This window comes from Pteropus vampyrus, unplaced genomic scaffold (assembly GCF_000151845.1).
Source record: "Pteropus vampyrus isolate Shadow unplaced genomic scaffold, Pvam_2.0 Scaffold144, whole genome shotgun sequence".
NCBI classification, from domain to species: Eukaryota; Metazoa; Chordata; class Mammalia; order Chiroptera; family Pteropodidae; genus Pteropus; species Pteropus vampyrus.
The window spans coordinates 1,509,107-1,528,374 of NW_011888925.1; the positions used below are offsets into that span (position 1 = coordinate 1,509,107).

At 39.5% G+C, this 19,268-nt stretch overlaps 1 protein-coding gene and 1 pseudogene across 1 annotated transcript in view; both read right to left on the reverse strand.

Moving 5' to 3' along the window:
• Nucleotides 1–14,225, reverse strand: part of ATL3 (atlastin GTPase 3) — a 35,237-nt gene extending 21,012 nt beyond the window's left edge. Inside the window, exons 1-3 of the mRNA XM_011368686.2 lie at nt 13,931–14,225; nt 4,961–5,175; nt 4,678–4,821 (exon numbers count right to left, since the gene is read on the reverse strand). Coding sequence (XP_011366988.1) covers nt 4,678–4,821; nt 4,961–5,175; nt 13,931–13,976 — 405 coding nt within the window. The 5' untranslated portion in view covers nt 13,977–14,225. The remainder of the gene's footprint in view (nt 1–4,677; nt 4,822–4,960; nt 5,176–13,930) is intronic.
• LOC111744980 lies at nt 9,970–10,088 on the reverse strand (annotated as a pseudogene).
• Nucleotides 14,226–19,268: the final 5,043 nt, after the last annotated feature.

Below are 19,268 nucleotides of genomic sequence, written 5' to 3' on the forward strand. Positions count from 1 at the left end.
GCCATAACCGCTTTCAAGAACAATTTGGCAGTAGCTGGAAAAGGGAAATGCGCATTCTCAGACCCAGCAATTCTACTTCTAAGTGGCTTTCTAATGTTTTTGGCTGGAACCCAAAGTAAGAAATATATTTTACATCATGACCAAAAATGCACATACATAAAGCTGGAACTAAATTTGTATGTGTATGGCACTCTGACACTTTCTACTCTGTTCTAGTTCTTTCTTTTTTAAATACTGGTCACAATTGTGCTTGCTTCGGCAGCACATATACTAAATACTAGTCATAAGCCAATAAATTGACTTCTCTACCTTAAGGGGTCAGGGACAAAGTTCAAAACACTGTGGCCTGGAGACATGCTTGTACACTTACTCAAGGAGACATTTATCAAGCTGTTCACTGTAGCGGGATTATAAAAATTTTTTAAAAGGTAAATAATCTAAAAGCCCACCAGAAGGAAAATGGGTAAGTATGATATATTTGTATGATGATTACTATATAACAGTTAAAAGAAATAAACCAGAGCTACTCCTTTAATAATGTTGATTTTTAATTACAAAGTAAAAACAAATGAATTATCTCTCTACTTCTTAAACCAGATAATTTCTAAACTAAAATCTCACCAAGTATATATAAAAAAAAAAAAAACCCAAGACAATCATGTTTAACTTATTTGGCTAACTTCTAAAGAACTGCTTATCAGTACGGCATTTATCCAATATCACATTGATTTTTAAAGCACTCCTGATCCTGCTGAACGTCTGAACGTGATGCTTTCTAACAAGGTTCCTAGGAAACACAACAATGAGATCCCACAACACACCTAACAGAATGGCCAAAATCCAGAAAACTAGCAACACCAAATGCTGGCAAGGATGTGGAGCAACAGGAACTCTCATTCCTTGCTTAGAGAGTTCAAAATAGTACAGCTACTTTGAAAAACAGTTTGGCAGTTTCTTACAAAACTAAACACTGTCTTACCATACAAGCCACCAATCGCACTCATTGGCATTTACCTAAATGAGTTTAAACTTATGTCCACACAAAAACTGCAAACACATTTAGAACAGCTTTATTCCTAATTGCCAAAACTTGGAAGCAAATAAGGTGTCTTTCAGTCGGTGAATGGATAAAGTGTGGTACATCCATATAATGAAATATTATTTAGCAATAAAAAGAAATGAGCTATCAAATCATAAAAAGAACCATGAAAGTACATTGCTAAGTGAAAGAAGCCAATCAGAAAGGCCTACTCACTGTATGATTCCAATTATATGACATGCTGGAAAAGGCGAAACTGTGGAGATAGTAAAAAGATCAGTGGCTGCCAGGAACTCAGAGAGGAGGGGAAAGTGAAGGAAGGAACGAAGAGGTGGAATGCAGAGGCTTTTTAGGGCCGTGTATCTATTCTGTCTTATACAGTAATGGTAGCTAATGTCATCATACATTTATCAAAACCCATAAAATGTACGACACAGAGTGAGCCCTAATGTAAACTATTTACATTAGGGGCTTTAGTTAATGACAACATATGAATATTGGTTCATTATATAACCAGTGAATCACACTAATAAAAGATGTAAATAACAGGGGGAAACTGAGAGGAGGAGAGGATGTGAGAACTCAGCACTTTCTGATAATTTTCCTATAAACCAAAAACTGCTCTAAAAAATAAAGTCTATTAATTTTTTTAAAAGACCAGAAACCACAATGATGTTGCAAAACACGGAGCTTTATAGGAGTCAATTCAACAAGATAAAAATAAAAATAAAAATAAAAAGTCAGGTACCTAAAAGCAAAGCTTGCTTACTACTAACAACACTGTAAAGACTTCCTGAGCTATTAAAGAGAATTAATATACCAGATGCCCCAAAAATAAAAATTAGATCTACTGGTTCTATACAAAGGAATCACGTAATCAAAAAACCCTAAAAACAAATTATGAAAACATCTACCACACCTTACCAGAAATGTAGAAAGAGCATAATGCAGAAAATCAGAACTGACATGAAAGTCAAAGAACCTTGCTGTATGTAATGCCAACTCTAAGAGTGGCTAGCTATATTACCAATGGCAGGCCTTTAACTCATTGGGTCTCATTTCAGCATCTCGAAAATGAAAAGATTGGACTTTCACTTCCAATCAAAATGGAATAACACAGACTGGATTTACTCTCTCGCTTAAAACGAAAAAATAATAGACAAAATATATGAAACATTTTCAAGACATTGGACATCAGATAACAAAGGATAATGATCCTTGACAGAAAGGACACAGATGGGGTGAGCCCAAAAGCTGTCCCAGCTTACCGGGCAAAGCCCAGGAAGGGGGAACCAGGGCAGAGTCCAACTGATTCCCTGAGCCCAGGAGACAGAACTGAGAGTCAGGGAGACCAGGGAAACTGGAGCTCTCAGGCAGAGCACCTAGGAGGAGAGAGCCACGGAGGGGACCCCAGAGATCTGCAGAGGGTCCCCATCGAGTGCTCAGCTGAGTACTGACCAGCGTGTGTCCATGAGGAAACGACCTGAGGCTGGAGAAAGAACCATTCAAGGTTTAGAGAAAACAGTCTCCACTCCTCACAGAGAGTCAGGAAGAGTGCCTGTTCCCTCCAATCAGACTGCAAAAAAACCATAATACCAGGGTACTCAGGAGAGTCTTGCCTCAATAGTGAAGAATAGCTCTAGATTAAATACTGCTCTGGTCCCCTTTAACAAACCTTAAAAGTAAGACCAGAAAGGATCCAACAGTTTCTAAATTTCTTAACTGCATCCCAGAACGAGTTCAATATTTTATAGGAATACAAAAATATCCAGCACCTAATAAGGTAAAATTCACACATCTGGCATCCAATCAAAAATTTGCTGGCATGCAGAGCAGAAAAATATGATCCAAATAAGAAGAAAATCAATTAAAATTAACCCAGAACTGACACAGATGTTAAAAACAGAAAACAACTTTAAAACAATATTCTGCATATCTGTATTCCATATATTTAAACAGTTAAATAATGACATAAAAGACATAAAAAAGACCTAAACTGAACTTCTAGAGATGAAAATTACAATGTCTGAAATGAAAAATACACTGAATGGGATTAAACAGCAGATTATAAAGATTGGTGAATTTAAAGACCTACCAATAGAAACTGTCCTAAAGGAAACAGAAAGAGAAAAATGAAAATTTTAAAAAATGAACGGAGCATCAGTGAGCTCTGTTCAAGCATCCTGATATACATGTAATAGGAATCCCTAAAGGGGATATGGGACAAAAAAATATTTGAAGAAATAATGGCCATAAAATGCCAGAATTTGACAAAAATTATAAACCTGCAGATTCAAAAGCTCAACAAAATCCAAACACAAGAAGCATGAATAGAACTACACTAAGATACATCATAATCAAATTGCTCCAAAAATATGATAAAGAACATCTTAAAAGCAAACAGACAAAAAAGGCACGTTAGGCACAGCAGATTCCTCGTCAGAACCAATGACAAGAAAAAGGGAGGGGAATGACATCTCTAAAGCACTGAAAGAAAAATCTATCAGCCTAGAATTCTATACTCAGCATAAATATTTTCAAAAATAAAGGCAAAATAAAGACTTTCAGACATATGAAAGCTAAAAGGATTCGGCACCAGCAGAGCAGCACTTTAAGAATATTCAAAGAAGTCCTTCATGCAGAAGGAAAAATGGACAAAAAGATAGAAATATGGACACAGAAGAATGAAGAGTAGTTAATGGTAACTACATGGGTAAATATATGGTGTTTTCTTATTACTTAAATATCTTTAAAAGATAACTGTTTTAACTGACCATTTAAACAAAAATAAAAACAATGTTATTAAAGTAAAATATGCAACAATAGCACAAAACTTGGAAGGGGAAATGGAATGTCAATTATGCCTCAATTAAACTGTTATAAAACTAAAGGTTAGATAAAAGGTTAGATAAAATATGGAAACTTTTTTCCATAAAAAAGTTTCTAATGTTATATTTCAATGTTACAATTCTTTATTCTCCTAGATTCTTTCTTTAAAAAAAATGTGTGATAACCTCCCCATTTTGATACATTTTTTGTATGTGTATCTATGCATAAAAAAAATTAGAGGATTTTCCAATATACCTTTCTACTAAAACCGCACTGAAAAAAAAGAAATAAAATGATTAATAAGGCAATTTATAAGGAAATAGAATAGAAGATGTGAAAACAGCAATCAAGAGTTGTATATCAACTTTCCAGCTTCCAAAATATTAAATGACAGCATTTAGGAAAACCTGGAACTAAACAACCTGCAGGGGTGTCTGAAACCTCAAGTCCCGCAAAAATGAGAGGCACCAATAGCTGCGAAGGCATGCCTTAGGAAGGAATGGGTTAAAGTTTAAGAAACAGCAATACCCCAAATTCCCTCTTCTACTTTGGGAGACACATGACTTCCCCCCACCTCCCGCCCGCATTCCTTAAAAAGAAATCTGGAGAGAGGCTCTACGACTACAGCTTACTATTTTTTATTAGAAACCTAATATTACTATTTGACCTTTTAAACTATACTCACACATTACCTTTAAATCATGCACTTCTATCGTTTTCGATAAAAATTATTTTCTAATTGGACTATAGGAGTACACATTAAAGTTCTCATTTTGTTGTTTTTAATTTGTAAGCCTTTTTTTCCTTACCTTCTTCCCACCTGGCTTCTCCACGGTGAAAACTTCATTCCAGATCTGAATCCCAGTGGTTTCTGGATCAGAGCCCCCTCTCCATGAAAATCCTGTTAACGGTTCTTCTGGATCACCCAACCAATTTGAATGGCCACCTTCCTTCTACAGTAAAAATAAGACAATTCCATTAAATCTTAAATTTTGAGTCATTTTACACATCAAGAATCATCCATGAGCTTATTTTGCTCTTTCGGACATAAATTCTAATTTTCTAATTTGCAATGAAATAATTCTACCTTACCTGGAAATATAAGTATCGGAGCATGAAGTCCAGAAAGAAGGACTTGCCCTTTCGGAAGGCACCAGCCACTGACACCACCACCACATCGAGGTCTCGAATGTGATCCTGCAAGAGGATGCTGGCCAAGGCTTTCTCTTCTAGCTCAAAGGAATGTTGGTCTTTCTGAACCACAACAACCTGCACTGGACCAGGCTTTCTACTCTCCATGGCATCCCCTATGTTGTAGCAGAGAAAAAAATAGTTTCACATATTTTTTAAGTATGTATTTTTAAACATGGGAAGAGCAAACATTACGGTACAAAAGCACTAACCACAAAAGAAAAAAATGACAAATTAGACTTTATTAAAATTAAGAATTTTTCTTCATTAAAAGATACCATTAAGAGAGTAAAAATGCAAGCCACGAGATAGGAGAAAATATCACAATACCTATGTCTAAAGGACTCGCATCCAGAATCAGTATAGAAATCCGTAAGTAAAAGACATATTCCAATTCTTAAAACATAATGGGCAAAAGACTGTGAACAGGCACTTCATTAAAAATTTTTTTAAAAAGAGGAAATCCAAATGGTGAATAATCAAATAAAAAGGTGATTCCATACCATCACTTATCAAAGAAATGTAAATTAAAACCACAATGAAATCCACAACCTGCCCAACATAATGGCTGAAATTTAAATGCTGGACAGTATCAACTGTGGGAGAAGATGTGGTACAACTGAAACTCTCACACATTCTGATGGGAATATAACCATCAGAAACTCTCACGCATTCTGATGGGAATATAACCACTTTGGAAAAGCGTTTGGCAGTATCTACTAAAAACAAACATACCTATAAGCAGCAATTCTACTCCTAGGTATATACCTAAGAGAAATAAATGTTTATGTCCACCGAAAGACACATATACGACTGTTCGCATTCGCTTCATTCAAAATAGTCTCGAACTGTAAATAACCCAAATGTCCATCAACAGTTAGAAAGGGTGTCTGCCACTGCTATGCCTTTTGCATATATTATTTCATTTAATCCTTAGAACAACTCTATGAGATAACTAATACTACCCCTGGTTGGCTGGTTGCTTCCCCAATATGTTTTCCCCTCTTGCTACAGCAATAGATTTTCATCTGGGCATATAACTGCCCCAAAGAGAACACATTTCCAACCCAACCTCACAGCTATGGTGTCACCATGTAACTATATTCTGACTGGAAATGATACAGCAATTTCCAGGCCATGCATTTATTTTCCCCTTTCTGCTGGCTGCAGAAGTGGGAGCAAGTCAAGCACGTGAGGGCAACACCCTAGGAATACTGCAGCAGGAAGCTGGATAGGGCCCAGGACTTTGAGTAGCAGAACTGCCATGCTGGCTCACTCTTACGTGAAAAAAAAAAAAAAAAAAATAGATGTCTTCCTTATTTAAATTAAATCACTTATTTGGAGGTTCTGTCAGATACAGGCGAACCTAGAAACCAACACGACAGTCCCCTAGGTCTTCACAATTAAGTTCGTGATACTGTCTCTTTCAATTTCATCTAGTTCACTATTAAAATTTACTGAGCAATGTGAACGTACTGACACATAGCAGACATATGACAACTGTGAAAAGAATGAATATGTATGGCAATGTAGTTGAAGGCTTCAATCCGAAGGATGCAGGCAGTACTGTTAGAGCAACAGGAATGGAAGATAAAGTTACACGGGCTACAGACAAGACGGAATAATCCAATGACAAAAATGTCTGCAGCTGTGCACAATGAATTGCACTTCAAGAGATGCTGAAGCACTGAAGACAGATAAGAAAAAAGTGATAAAGCCTTCACTCGGCTCTTCCTCTCTTTCTGCCCACAGCACAGTGAAAAGGAAGAGAACCAGCCATGTGTAGTTGGAGGAGCTGGGGTGATCCTGCACTTCTCTTCACAAGTGAATTGGGCACACCAGATTAAAAGAAATATTGTTCCTTTGGTTTGGGTCTACTCTAGGGAAAAATTATTTTGAACTGTACAGATCACCAAAATTCAATTTCAACAAGTAGAACTGCTCACTTTTCACCTTTATCTCTCACTTTCAACTAATCTTCCAGGTAAAAACTTTTTCTATTCGCCCCTTTCCAGATATCATGTAAATGTCCTTTGCTGTTTTATCCTCACCTCTCAGACTCTCCAATCCCACAGACCCCTTAATCCAAAGCTTAGGGCCCTTTCCACGTGTTGATCATCCAAGTCACCATCCCCAACTGGTGTTTTAATGTCGGCTTATCTCCTTAGGGCTTAACTCCTTCATTACAGTACATAAACATATCATGACAGCAACTACATAAAAGGCTATCTAAAAACATTCATGGATTGACAGCTCAAAGCTGAAATCTCCATCCTTCTCCCCACTGCCTTAGTTCCTCTAATTCCTATTCTCCTCATCGTCCCAGGCAAATTTATTCTCATTGGTCTTTCTACTGGGAAAAAGTTAGAATTCAGGTCCTGTCCTGTCCTGTCCTGATTCCTGAATTTCAAGTGTACAACTTATTCAACCATTTGTTCTCATTGCCTGAAATGCTTCTTCCCCCTTGACTCCAAACAAACATCTGCTCATCCTTCAACACTCACCTTCACCTTCCCTTTGTCCTGATCCTCCCACCCCATCCTCTCAGAGCCTATCACTTCACATGGTATACTAGAAAGAAAATAGGCTCTGGAATCAAACCAGGGCAGCGCTTGAATCCTTACTTTCCTCTCGAATGTAAGCTCCACGAGGGCACGAATTTTTGTCTCTTGTTCAGTGCTATATCCCCCAAGATCCCAGAATAGTGCCCACACTTAGTAGACATCTAATAAACATTTGTGGAATAAACTCCACCATTTAGTCACAATGTGACTATAGATAAATTTCTAACCACTTGAAACTCTATTTATAAATCTAATACCTATCTCAAAGCACAGTGTCTGACACATATTAGGAAATCAAAGTGGACCCTCTTTCCTATTTCTATTAAACCCTGTACATACTATTATTCTACTCATTACAATATTATCACATTGTAATTATGACTTACCACCCGGACTGGGAGCTCTTGGGGAGAAACTGTCACATTCTGCCCCGGTACCTAACATAGGAATAATAGTTTCCTGATATTGTGAACATTAAATCCAAAGTACATCTCAAGAAAAATCAGTTCCTTCCCTTCCTCCTCTCAGTCTTTCTTTTATTGTCAAACTCCTTGAAGGTATGTCTTCATCCGCTTATCTACCCATTCCTCTCTTACCACCTTGCAATCGGACTTTCCACCCAATTTCTCTGTCAAAACTATTCTATTTATGACCTTTTGCCAAAACCGATGGCCCTATCTTGATTCTCATTCAATTCACTCTCTCGTGACAAAACACAACTGCCACCCACTTATAACTTCTTAAAAACCTATGGACTCAGTGACAGGGCACATTCCAAGTTCTCTTCCAACCTCTTTATCATCTCTTTTCATTAGTTTCTCTTCTTTTCAGCCTCCTATGAGATACACCAATGCTCTGCTTCAGTCTTTTCGCAGTTCTCATTCACTCCCTCAATGAGCTCTTCATTCTTATAATTTCACTACACCCTCTACTTTGGTGATATAACTTCATTATTTTGTAATCTGCATTCATGTCCAAATGTACACCTGCCTAAGGGGCAGATTAACCTGGATATTCTACCGCCACCTCACTCTCAAGAGTAATATGTAGACATATGTGGGCAAAGAATCAGGAGACAAGATCCTGCTCCAGTTCTACCACCAGCAACCTGCGTGATTCTGGGCATGTCTAGTCTACAGTCTCAAGAGTAAAATGCGTCGATTTAATCCCCAGCAACCCTCCCGGTATTAACATTTTGTAAGTTTATATTTGGTATCACCGAAATGAATCCTCAGTTATTCCACCTTTCTCAAACCTCCACCTTTCAGACTCCACATCATCTCTGACTCTATCTTCCTATACGCAATATATCGCCAAATCCTATTATTTCTTCCTTCCATAACTTAAGCTCCTGTTTTGGCAAAGGTTGTTATTCTAGTAAAGCAATGTGTATAGGAGAAAGGCCTTTCCCAATAACCAGGGGCCCAGTTTTGCACTGACTGTAACTGCATGAATAAATTACTTAACTTCTCTATGTCTCTGTTTCCTCTACAAAATCAAGCAGTTATGTGAAGCTCCTTTCTAGCTCTAAAACTCAACAACTGAACTACTGAACATTTCCTGGATATCTAAATTGGCCAAACTTGATAGATGAGTTATTCACCCCTTGGCTTAAGGTGTATAGGCCTGGCTAAAAAACAAATTAAAATTTATGATGATAAAAACATTAAAGCAACTTGCTCAGTAAGGAACCACACAAAAGACTCTGGGGTTTTCTCTTGGAGGGGAGGGGCCCCTAACTGCAGTGAAATCACTCCCACTTCTCTGGAATCTCAAACTCTGGAGATCTAACCTCCAGGGATGGTACTAGAAACCTTTACGCGGCAACCTAATATGCCTTCTCTCTTTAGTGAAGCAATTGTTTTCCAAGGTCTAAACATGTACTCTGAGACAACTGTAGTAATGCTCACTTATCTGAACAGCTAATGCTCATTTATATGAAGAGTTAATGCTACATCACATATTACGTTCACTTACATGAATAGATGTGTCATTTTCGGACACATAGAGATATGGCCTGACCATAGTCACATGTCATCCATATATATGTAAGGAAACTTAAAACCTATGATTTTTTTTTTTAAAAAGTGAGTGGTAATAATTCTTTATCATACTGCCAGTTCTGATATTGCTGTAAATAGCTCATGGTAATACTGTATGAGCCATCGTTTCAACAATGTGGAAATGTTGAAAATATTTGGATAATTAAAAAGTTCTCCAATAGTTCACGTGCAAGCTACAACTTTTTTCCTAACTTTTTTTTTTTTTAGGTGAGGCAACCCTTGGTTGACCTCACAGATTGCAACAATCTTGTCAATTTACAATCCCTTATTTTTTTATGTTTTACACCTACAGCACCTGGTCTTCCTGGGGGGTCTCCCATCTAAGTACTAACCAGGCCAGACCCTGCTTAGCTTCCGAGATCAGAAGGGATCGGGCTTGTTCAGGGTAGCATGGCCGTAGACCTAATTACTTTTAAAGTACTGATTTATCCTTTACTTTTGGTAGACTATGCCTTAACCCAGATAACCAATAGATTTAAATATGCCTGTTCAAATAATCTCTACAAAAATTGCATTTAATAGATTAGCTCTGTACAAAAAAGACAAAGAAAGACAACCCAGCCAAAATGAAGTTGAAAAACTAACAGGTGAAATTATAATAGGGAAGAATTTGTAGAGATCTGTACATCGACTCCTAGAATTATCTAACTTTGAATTTTTAAAGGACTTTAAAAAAAAAGAGCTGCACAGGTTAAATTAAAGTAGACATGACTACTAAATCATAATTGGCCTTTTCAGTCCTATAGAAAACATAAATTTTAAGAAATAAGTTCCATCAGAAAAGCATTATGGAAAAAAAGTTTAAATGCCCCTCAAATATTTGAGACCACCTGAACTGTGACAAATTCAATGAAACTAGTTAATTAAAAGCAATTACAATTGCCTTTTCAGAAAAATTCATACCAAATTTAACTGAACAGTTTGACACCACAGACCAAGGTCTCTCAACCTCTGCACTACTGATATTTTGGGCCAGATGACTCCTTGTTGTGGGAAACTATTCTATTCATTGTAGAATATTTAGCAGCACCTCTGGCCTCTACCCGCTCAATAACAGTAAGAAGCACTCCTCCCTGGTTAAGAGACCCAAAAAACATCTTCGGATTTTGCTAAATGTCCCATGGGGCAAAATTACTCTGGGTAAGAACCGCCGGGGTGCAGCCAGCCTCAGTGCTCATCCCTAATGCCCAAAGAGTTCTGAAAAGCAAATTAACTACAGTTACAGAAGCATATCAGAGTAGAGTGCATGACTCAGGGTAAAGTTATGACCTGAGCTTTCCACTCTCCTTTTGAAATACCACAGTCTCCTAAAGGGAAAGAACAACACACCCTAAAACAGAAGCATGTTATTTTCATGCCTTGTTCTTGCTGGCAGTCCTAAAGTTCCTCCTAATTCACAGACAAGGCCAGAGAAAACACATCATCATGTGTGAGGCTAAGTACACTAAGCCCTCAGCCAACTCTAGAACTGTTGGGTGTGGTTCATTTTTGGTGATGTGAGGAAGTACTTTCATATACTCTATTTTGTCTTACGGTAGAACTATGATGGTAGATAACACAAATTTTTAAGTCTGTTTTCAATGAAAAAAAAACTACTTAAACCCACCTAAATAGAATACTGGGGAAAATTTACATCTTAATTGATTAAAGGGTTTAAGAGGAAGTTTTTTCAATTGATCTGTTGTAGAAAATCACTGCACTGCAACACAGAATGCTGAACAAAACCACATTTTGTCAATTAAGGATTTTGTAGTGCTTCAGATTTATAAAGATCAATTATGACTAAACAGAATTGAAGATTCAGAAGTCCAGAGACCTGGCTGAATTTTAAAATGATGCCAGACTATATACACTTATGGGGCGGGGGGAATCTTTTTAATAGATGAGTTCAATAGTCAATATCTGACTTCCCTAAAAATGAGAATCAATCTGATTACCTGAAGGTTTTAATTATCTGTGTCCTAGTTGAATGAGGCTTTCTTAATTGGCAATATTTATTTGCCTTAGATTCCTTATCACTTCGAGGCAAAAGAATCAATCTACTCCTTTACTTATTTGCCTACTATACTAGTAAAGCCTGTTTCCTGATCTCTAATATACTTTAGTTGTGAAATATTTCTAACATGTTTTAACAATCAAAACACCTGCCAATAAAAAGCATTTTTTTAGAAATTTGCACAGAAGAGCATCAACTTCTAAAACAAATATCGATACTATGAACTATACTTCCTATTAGTAAAAAAATCAATTCAAATTTAAGCAACCACAGATAAGGAAATTTGATTACATATTAGTCTGCAAATTAGACTTAGGTTTTTAAAACTGTTGCCTGGCCCCCCCAATGAATTAAATCAGAATCTAAGAGTGGGTCCCAAGCACTGGCAGGTTTTAAAAAACCCCAGGTTATTCTAACCTGCAGCAGTGCTGAGAACCGCAGCTCTACAGCAACTAAAAGATTTGTTTTTCTTTTTCCCCTTTATATTTTTTAGAGACTATGTTTCTAAAATCTCAATCATAACTTGAGGAAATGTTTTAAAATTCAAACTAATTTCGAAATGTAGTTGTTATTTGAACAATTTCTCAATATGAAACACAAGGCCTTTAACAGGTAAGCCTAGGTATTATAGGTAAATTCAAAACCAGTTCTTAAACAAGTTCACACACGTAGGGTTCCTTAAGGAATCTTAAAAAAATATGTGACCAAACTGTTAATAATGACTACCACTGGGGAATTGGGAAGGTAGCCAAGACTCGATATTTTTTGCTTCTTACAAATCTCTATTATTTTATTTTACATAATTAGTGTAACTAGATCTTTTATTTTGATTTAGAAACCATAAAAATGAAAAATACATGTGCTGTACCATAGAAAATCAATATTTAAAAAGCCAATTCTAAAGAAGTCCTATTTAGTAGAAACTAAGAAAATTATGCTAGTTAGTACACATCATCACATTTATCCTCTAGTTATTTTTCTTAATTTCATGTTTACTCCAAAGAGACAGTAAACCATAGCTAATAAAACAATGTGCTGGCTGTACTAGTGTAACGTTTCGTTATGTAGAGATCTTTTCATCCAAGCGTTTCCTTTGTAGGTGTTAAAAGCAGCGACAGGGATTTCTAAACTACCCGTACGGCTAGTTTCTGTGATTGAAAAAAAAAAAAAAAAGCACTCATTTCAATTTCAGTACACTGCAATGCTGAATACCTGCCAAGGATTAAAACTACTACGTAGGTTCGCTTCTCCAAAAAGTCAAAATGTGAAATCACGTTTTGGTCCGCTCTTTTTTCTCCTTTCCACAAAACGTTCCACCCAACTTTGTATTCAAATTTGAGAGCTGGTATTTATTTACTAAAAGATTCTTCAAACAATATTTTCTTTTGCCTTTAGATTTCTTAAGTGAAACTTCTGGCAAATTCATCAGCACACACATTAAAGAAGAATGAAGCCAAGTAAATGACAGATGCAGTTGTATCCATGAATTTAAGTGACTTTGGTTTTTATTTAATACTTTCACTATTTTTATATCTTCAAGAAGCAAAAGATCAACGTACTGTATTAAACGTACTAAAGGAACTTCCTAAAAACTAGTTTAGGCCACATTCTTTTATCTCTCTTTTATGAAGTTTAAGTGTGGGTTGAAAACCAACTTTCCTAATACTTCTAGCGGTGTGTGTCTCAAGGTCGTTAGGATAAAAATACAGCTTCCAACTCTTAAGACGCTTCGCAGCTCTCCAAGCTCTTCTTAAAAAGCTGAACAATACAACATCTGCCCTACTGCTCCCTCGGCTCGTTAACAAGGCCAGAGCCACACAGCCCAAGGTTCCCGGCTCGTAAGCGTGCGAAGCGCCGGGCCAGGGAGCGGGAAGCAGTCTCGGGGCGCGGGTTTCTGCCCAGGGCGGGGCCCGCAGAGCCGAAGCCTCTGTCCGGGGGTGCGCTGGCACCAGACCCACAGCAACAGCCGAGAGGGGCATTAGCGGCCTCCCCGGGGCGCGGGGTCCGACCCCGGAAGACGACCGCTTCCTATTGGGGGGCCGAGGAAGGCACTGCCCGCGACCGACCCACCCACCGGGCGGAGTGAGCCCCGACCCCGAATTCGCGGGCCGAGAGACCCTGGCAAGTGGCGTGCGGTCCGAGCCCCAAGACAAGGAGGCACGGCGGGCGGGCGATCTCTTACGAGCTATAGCAGGGAGGGCGGCGGGGGTGGCCATGGAGCGGGCACGGGGGAAATCAGGCGCCTCACCTGCTCCTCCCGAGGCAGCCGCTACCGCTCGCTGAGGGGACAACATGGAGCCTCCGCCTTCAGCAGAAGCAGCAGGGGCACAAGGAGGGGCGGGATGGGGCGGGAACGAACCAAGCCCTGGAGGCGGGAAACGGGCGGAGCCTGGGCTCTAGATAAAACTGAGGAGGAGGGACGCCCGGAGCCGCGAGGCAACGAGCCCAAGGCGTGTGGGTGAGGCCGGACGGGAGGCTTGAGCGCTGGGCGGGCTGGAGCGGAAAAGCGCACGCGGCCGAACCCACCGCCACCCGATGCGTGTACGCGTGCGCAGGAACGCCAAGCGCGCCGCCGACTACCTGGGGCTGCGCACGCGGCGACGGTGTTTTGGGAATTGTAGTCCTACGCTCTCTGGGTCCCCCGCCAACGGGCCTCGTTCTGCGCAATCATCTTGGGCAGGGATGAGGTGAGAGGGACGAGGCTTCTCTCGGCTCTTCGACCATTGAACTACAACTCCCAGCAGGCCGTGCGGGGAGGGGAGGGCCGGCCCGGGGCCGAGCCCGCCAGGGAGCCCCGCCCCGCTCCTGGCTTTGGGACCAGCGCCAGGACTGAGCCCCTGGGATGACCGGCTTCTAGTCCCTATCAGCCGCGTTTGTGACGGTTTCGGTGTTGAACGCTTGCAGGGGCCATAGATGGGCGGCACTCTGCCCTAAGGACCGATGGAAGACCTCAGCCTTGGGTAACGTGAGCAGCACTGGCTTTTTAACGATTTTGACTTAACAAGGAGAGGAGGTCTTGACTTCATTACCATCATCGTTAGCTTCACACCATGTTCCCGTCGCTGGCCAAGCCTGATGATGCACCATTACCACTCTAAAAGCTAAACCGCGTTGTAGATCAGTACGAAACAAAGTTCTCCGAAAATGTTTTTATTCACACTTAACATGTGATTGAGAAAATGTCAGTTGCCACAATTGACTAGTATTGTTATTTTGTATTTGTTGGGGTAGGGGCGGTTCTCTCGAGGGAAAGTAGCTTAGGAGCTTATGGGAGGCTAAAGCATTTATCGCACCACCACCACCTCTTGGCGTCACCATTGATAAATTATTCACTTTTTAAATTCTGCCTCTGCCTGAACTATTATAACCCATAGAACCCCCTTACAGCTACCTCTAGGCCCCGCCAAGGCCTTAAGCTCTTTTTAACAGATAGTGATTAGGTCAGAGGTGAAATATTAACTCAAGAGGTCTTGTTTTGATTTCCTCTGCTCCTTCTGAAAAAACTCTTAAGATTATTTGAATATCCTCCAAGCTTTAGATTTAAGAATCTAGATTAGATCTAGACCAACTGGGGCCAGCAAGAAACTAGACGAACATCGGGGCAAGTGTTTCACATTGGGCATGCAGAAGGCAGGGCATTATGTGGCAGGCTCAGAAAGACAGAGGGGCTAAAGGCCAATGACTTGTCACAATTACATCACAGATTAAAAATGAATAAAATAAATAAATAAATAAATCCAGGGCATTATGTGGCAGGCTCAGAAAGACAGAGGGGCTAAAGGCCAATGACTTGTCACAATTACATCACAGATTAAAAATTTTAAGTTGCACATACATCCCAGAATGCTTTAGTCCCCTTCCCTGTCTCCATAAGACTTCTTACCATCTGACTTATGTTTTCCTTTTTGTTTATCTCTTCCCACTAGAATGTAAGTTCCAAACAGACAGGAATATTTGTCTGTTTTTGTTCACTTCTTTATCTCCAGCTATATCAAATATTTATTGAATGGATGAATGAAAGTGTATGTTAGACCTAACACTGCTCACTCACTTTCTTATTCCTTTAATTATTAAGTGCCTACTGTTGCTTTTGAACAAAATACCTCGTTCTATTTTAAGGGCTACCAACAGAGATCCATTGAAATCCATCCTGTCAGGAAATGACCAGCAAATACTGACATCTGTCTCAATATAACATTATCAAGGTCAATGTTAGCACATCAGCCTTGCCCATACCTTGTAGAAGTTCTGGACATTTGGAACAACACAGAACAAGTTGTAGGTAGATTTTAGGATTAGTCACAATTCAAAAAGCAACCCCTGCAAACAAGAAACATGTTTTGTTGTTATTGCTATTTCTCAGCCATCCCAGGTGATCAAAACAGTGGACATTCAAAATGCTAAATGTTGATAATAATGATTACAGCCTGCCTTCAGGCATCTCACTCTGAATTGAATCATGGGGTATGACCAGAGGCTGAGCTTCTCTTGTGGTTTTTTAGAAGTAGGTGACATGTAGACATGTTTGAACGGGTAAGGCCACTGGCTTTGGGGTCATACCTAGCTTTGAATTCTCGCTCAGATGCTCAAGGTAGCTGTGCAACCTTGGGTGAGTTACTTAACCTCTTTGATGTCAAATGATTTGAATACTCAGAGTTGTAGGTTAAATGAGATGTAAGCGTTTGGCAATTATGAGTGAAACACAGGGCTCAAAAGTTGGTAATCATATTCATTCTGGAAAAGCAAAACAAAGTCATAAATACTCAAGATACTCAAGTATTTTTATGAAGCACAAAAATCGCAAAATTATTTTCTGCAGTGACATCCGCCGTGACTCAGGTTCCAAAGCTTTCAAAAAGAGGGCATTTGTTATGTGCCAGGAACAGGACTAGGCAGTAATGCTGAAACAACGCATAGGACACATTCTGGTCCTCCAGAGACTCACAGTCTTGTGGGTAAATAGCCAAGTAAAGAACCAGTCACTGTGACTATGCTGGGACACAGTTCAGCCTTCTCTCCTACCACCTATTTGCAGCATCCATGTTTAAACAACAGTCTGGCCACTTGGAAGGGACAGACTGGACTACTGGCATCCCTGGGTGTCATTTAAATATTTGTAACTTACTTTGTTCATGTATTAAATGAAGTAATGATTTGGCGTCCTAATTTATAAAAAGAAGATAGGCAACCCCTACTCACTGGGTGTTATAAAACTAAGAATCAGGCCCTCAACACGGTAACACATAGTAACAGTAAAAGCTCAAGACCTGTTTCATTCTTGTTATTTCAGCCAACAGCACAGCTGTCTAACGCTTCAGAAGGACATTAGGAAAGATCACTAGAATTTATTGTTAAGGAAGGGCAGCTAGGTACCTAACTGTATAGCATGCTATCATTTGTATTAAAAAGGGTAAATGAGGATATAGATTCACTATATTCACCTTTGTATTTGCCACAAAAAGCTCCTAACAGTAGTTGCCTATGTAAATGTAGAGGGGGAGACTGGTAGGCAGAAAGGGGTTAGTGATAGAAGAAAACTTTGATATGTTGTATATACTTTTGAAAAAACATGTATATATGAACATATATATGATGTGAATATATTCAAAAAATGTTTAATTAAATCACATAATTTTTTTTTCCCTAAAAGTGAAGAAAAAGATGGGGTAATAAGATGGCTTAGAAGCTAAGGTGGGAAATTAGCTGTGTGTAAATGCTAGTGCTCAAAGGATGGGGCCGAGGAAGAACCGGCCCCGCTCAGGGCCTCAGCAGTAAAAATTGCTCCGTAGAACTGAAAAATGGCTATGCTCCAGTAAAAATCCCATGGGGGCCCTACTCTGCCTGAAAACTTTCATTGAGTCCCCATTAGCCTTAAGATGAAGCCCAATTCTTTAGTTCTATGTTATTGCTTCTCCACACTCTGACTCCAACACATCTCCCCTATTTCATCTCTTTCTTATCCCAATTCAGCTCTAGCCAACCTGGGGTAACCACACCCAACATACACAGTCACACTTTCGAAACTGCAGCCACCACAGATGACCTAGGTGTTAACACTGAGGCAGTGTCGGGGGAATGGGCAGGAGGGGATCAAATCTAGACCACTTCTGCTCAAGGAGCCAGCAATGACATGTATCATGGGCTGGGCTGGGAGGAAGGGGTGCTGTTTTGTGATTGGTCTGCCTAGAATAAGGTCTTACTGTATAACTTGCACAGAAGCAGCCCCTGCGTTTGCTTCACACCATTCTCCCCTGCTCTCAATGGCCTCCTTACCACTCCCAACCCTTATCTGCCTTGGGGCTTCTTCATAAAACCTCCCCAAGCCACTATAACTCCACAGCGATTCGCTCCCCTCTTAAATTCATAGAATTCACTTGTCATCTAATTATAGCATTATAATTTTGTGTTATTTGGGGTTGTTTTTGGTTGCTATTTAACTTGTATTTTTCAATTTTATTTGAGTATGGTCTAAGCTCCAACTAGCTTGTAAGCTCATTGAGGACAGGATAAACATATTTTTTGGATTCCTCCAGATTTCCCAGGATAGTGTCAAACACACAGCAGGTGATTAGTAAATATTTGTGAAACAAATCATACATATAAATAACATCTGAAGCACGTGTCAGTCTCAGGGAGGTTTACTAACACAGCAAGAGAGAACAGGAATGAAAAACAGCTTTAGGGACTGGACCTAGCACAGAGGTCTCTTATGTAAAAAATCTGAATGATCTGAAGAGACCAAGACCACATTAGTGTCTTGACTTTTAACTTCTTTTCTTCTAGAGATCATGGAAATGGGATGCCTTTCCAGCAAGGGGTGCCAGATTCTAGCATTTTCTGTCAAGGTTAGGGACCAGCATCATTCATTTCCTTATCCAGCACCTACTAACAGATTTTTTTAAATTTATGCACTCATCAGAATGGGTAAATAAATGGCTTGGCTATCCAATTGGCTTGTATCTCCCTTTGTCATCTAAAGGACATATTGCTGCATTGTCAACTGATATAAGTGCCAGAGTAAGGTATCTGCTACAGTTATTATGGGAAATATTCTTCCGTGTCCTTTTTCAGAGTGTTGCAATAGCCAATGTGTGTGTGTGTGTGTGTGTGTGTGTGTGTGTGTGTGTGTGTGTGTGTCCCACTGTCTGGGCTTTACCTGACCTTAAAAACTGTCAAGGGCAGATGTAGTGCACTGTTCTAGAAGATTTCCACTGGTCAGATCGCTTTTCCTTTCTGTGGCAGCCTGGCTGAGTACCTCACCCTTCATGAGGCAGCATCTTTACAGGATCTGCTGATTCTGCCAATTGCCCTTCAGGTCATTGATTGCTGCTTTAGCAACAATAAGGCCCACAGCCTTGAGTTTTATTATTTCCAGTCTGTTTCTCTTTTTAAAATAATTATGCATATTACAAATATTTTGACCAAATGTAGGGGGAAGGCTTTAAATTTTGTGAACCAACCGAGGAGAAGGCAAAAAACGAACAAGATCTTGTATAAGCTAGATATCTGGTTTCAAATACATTTCCTGCTAAGGACCCCATTTAGGCTATGAATAAAAATCATGTGTATTTTGTGCCATATTCTCC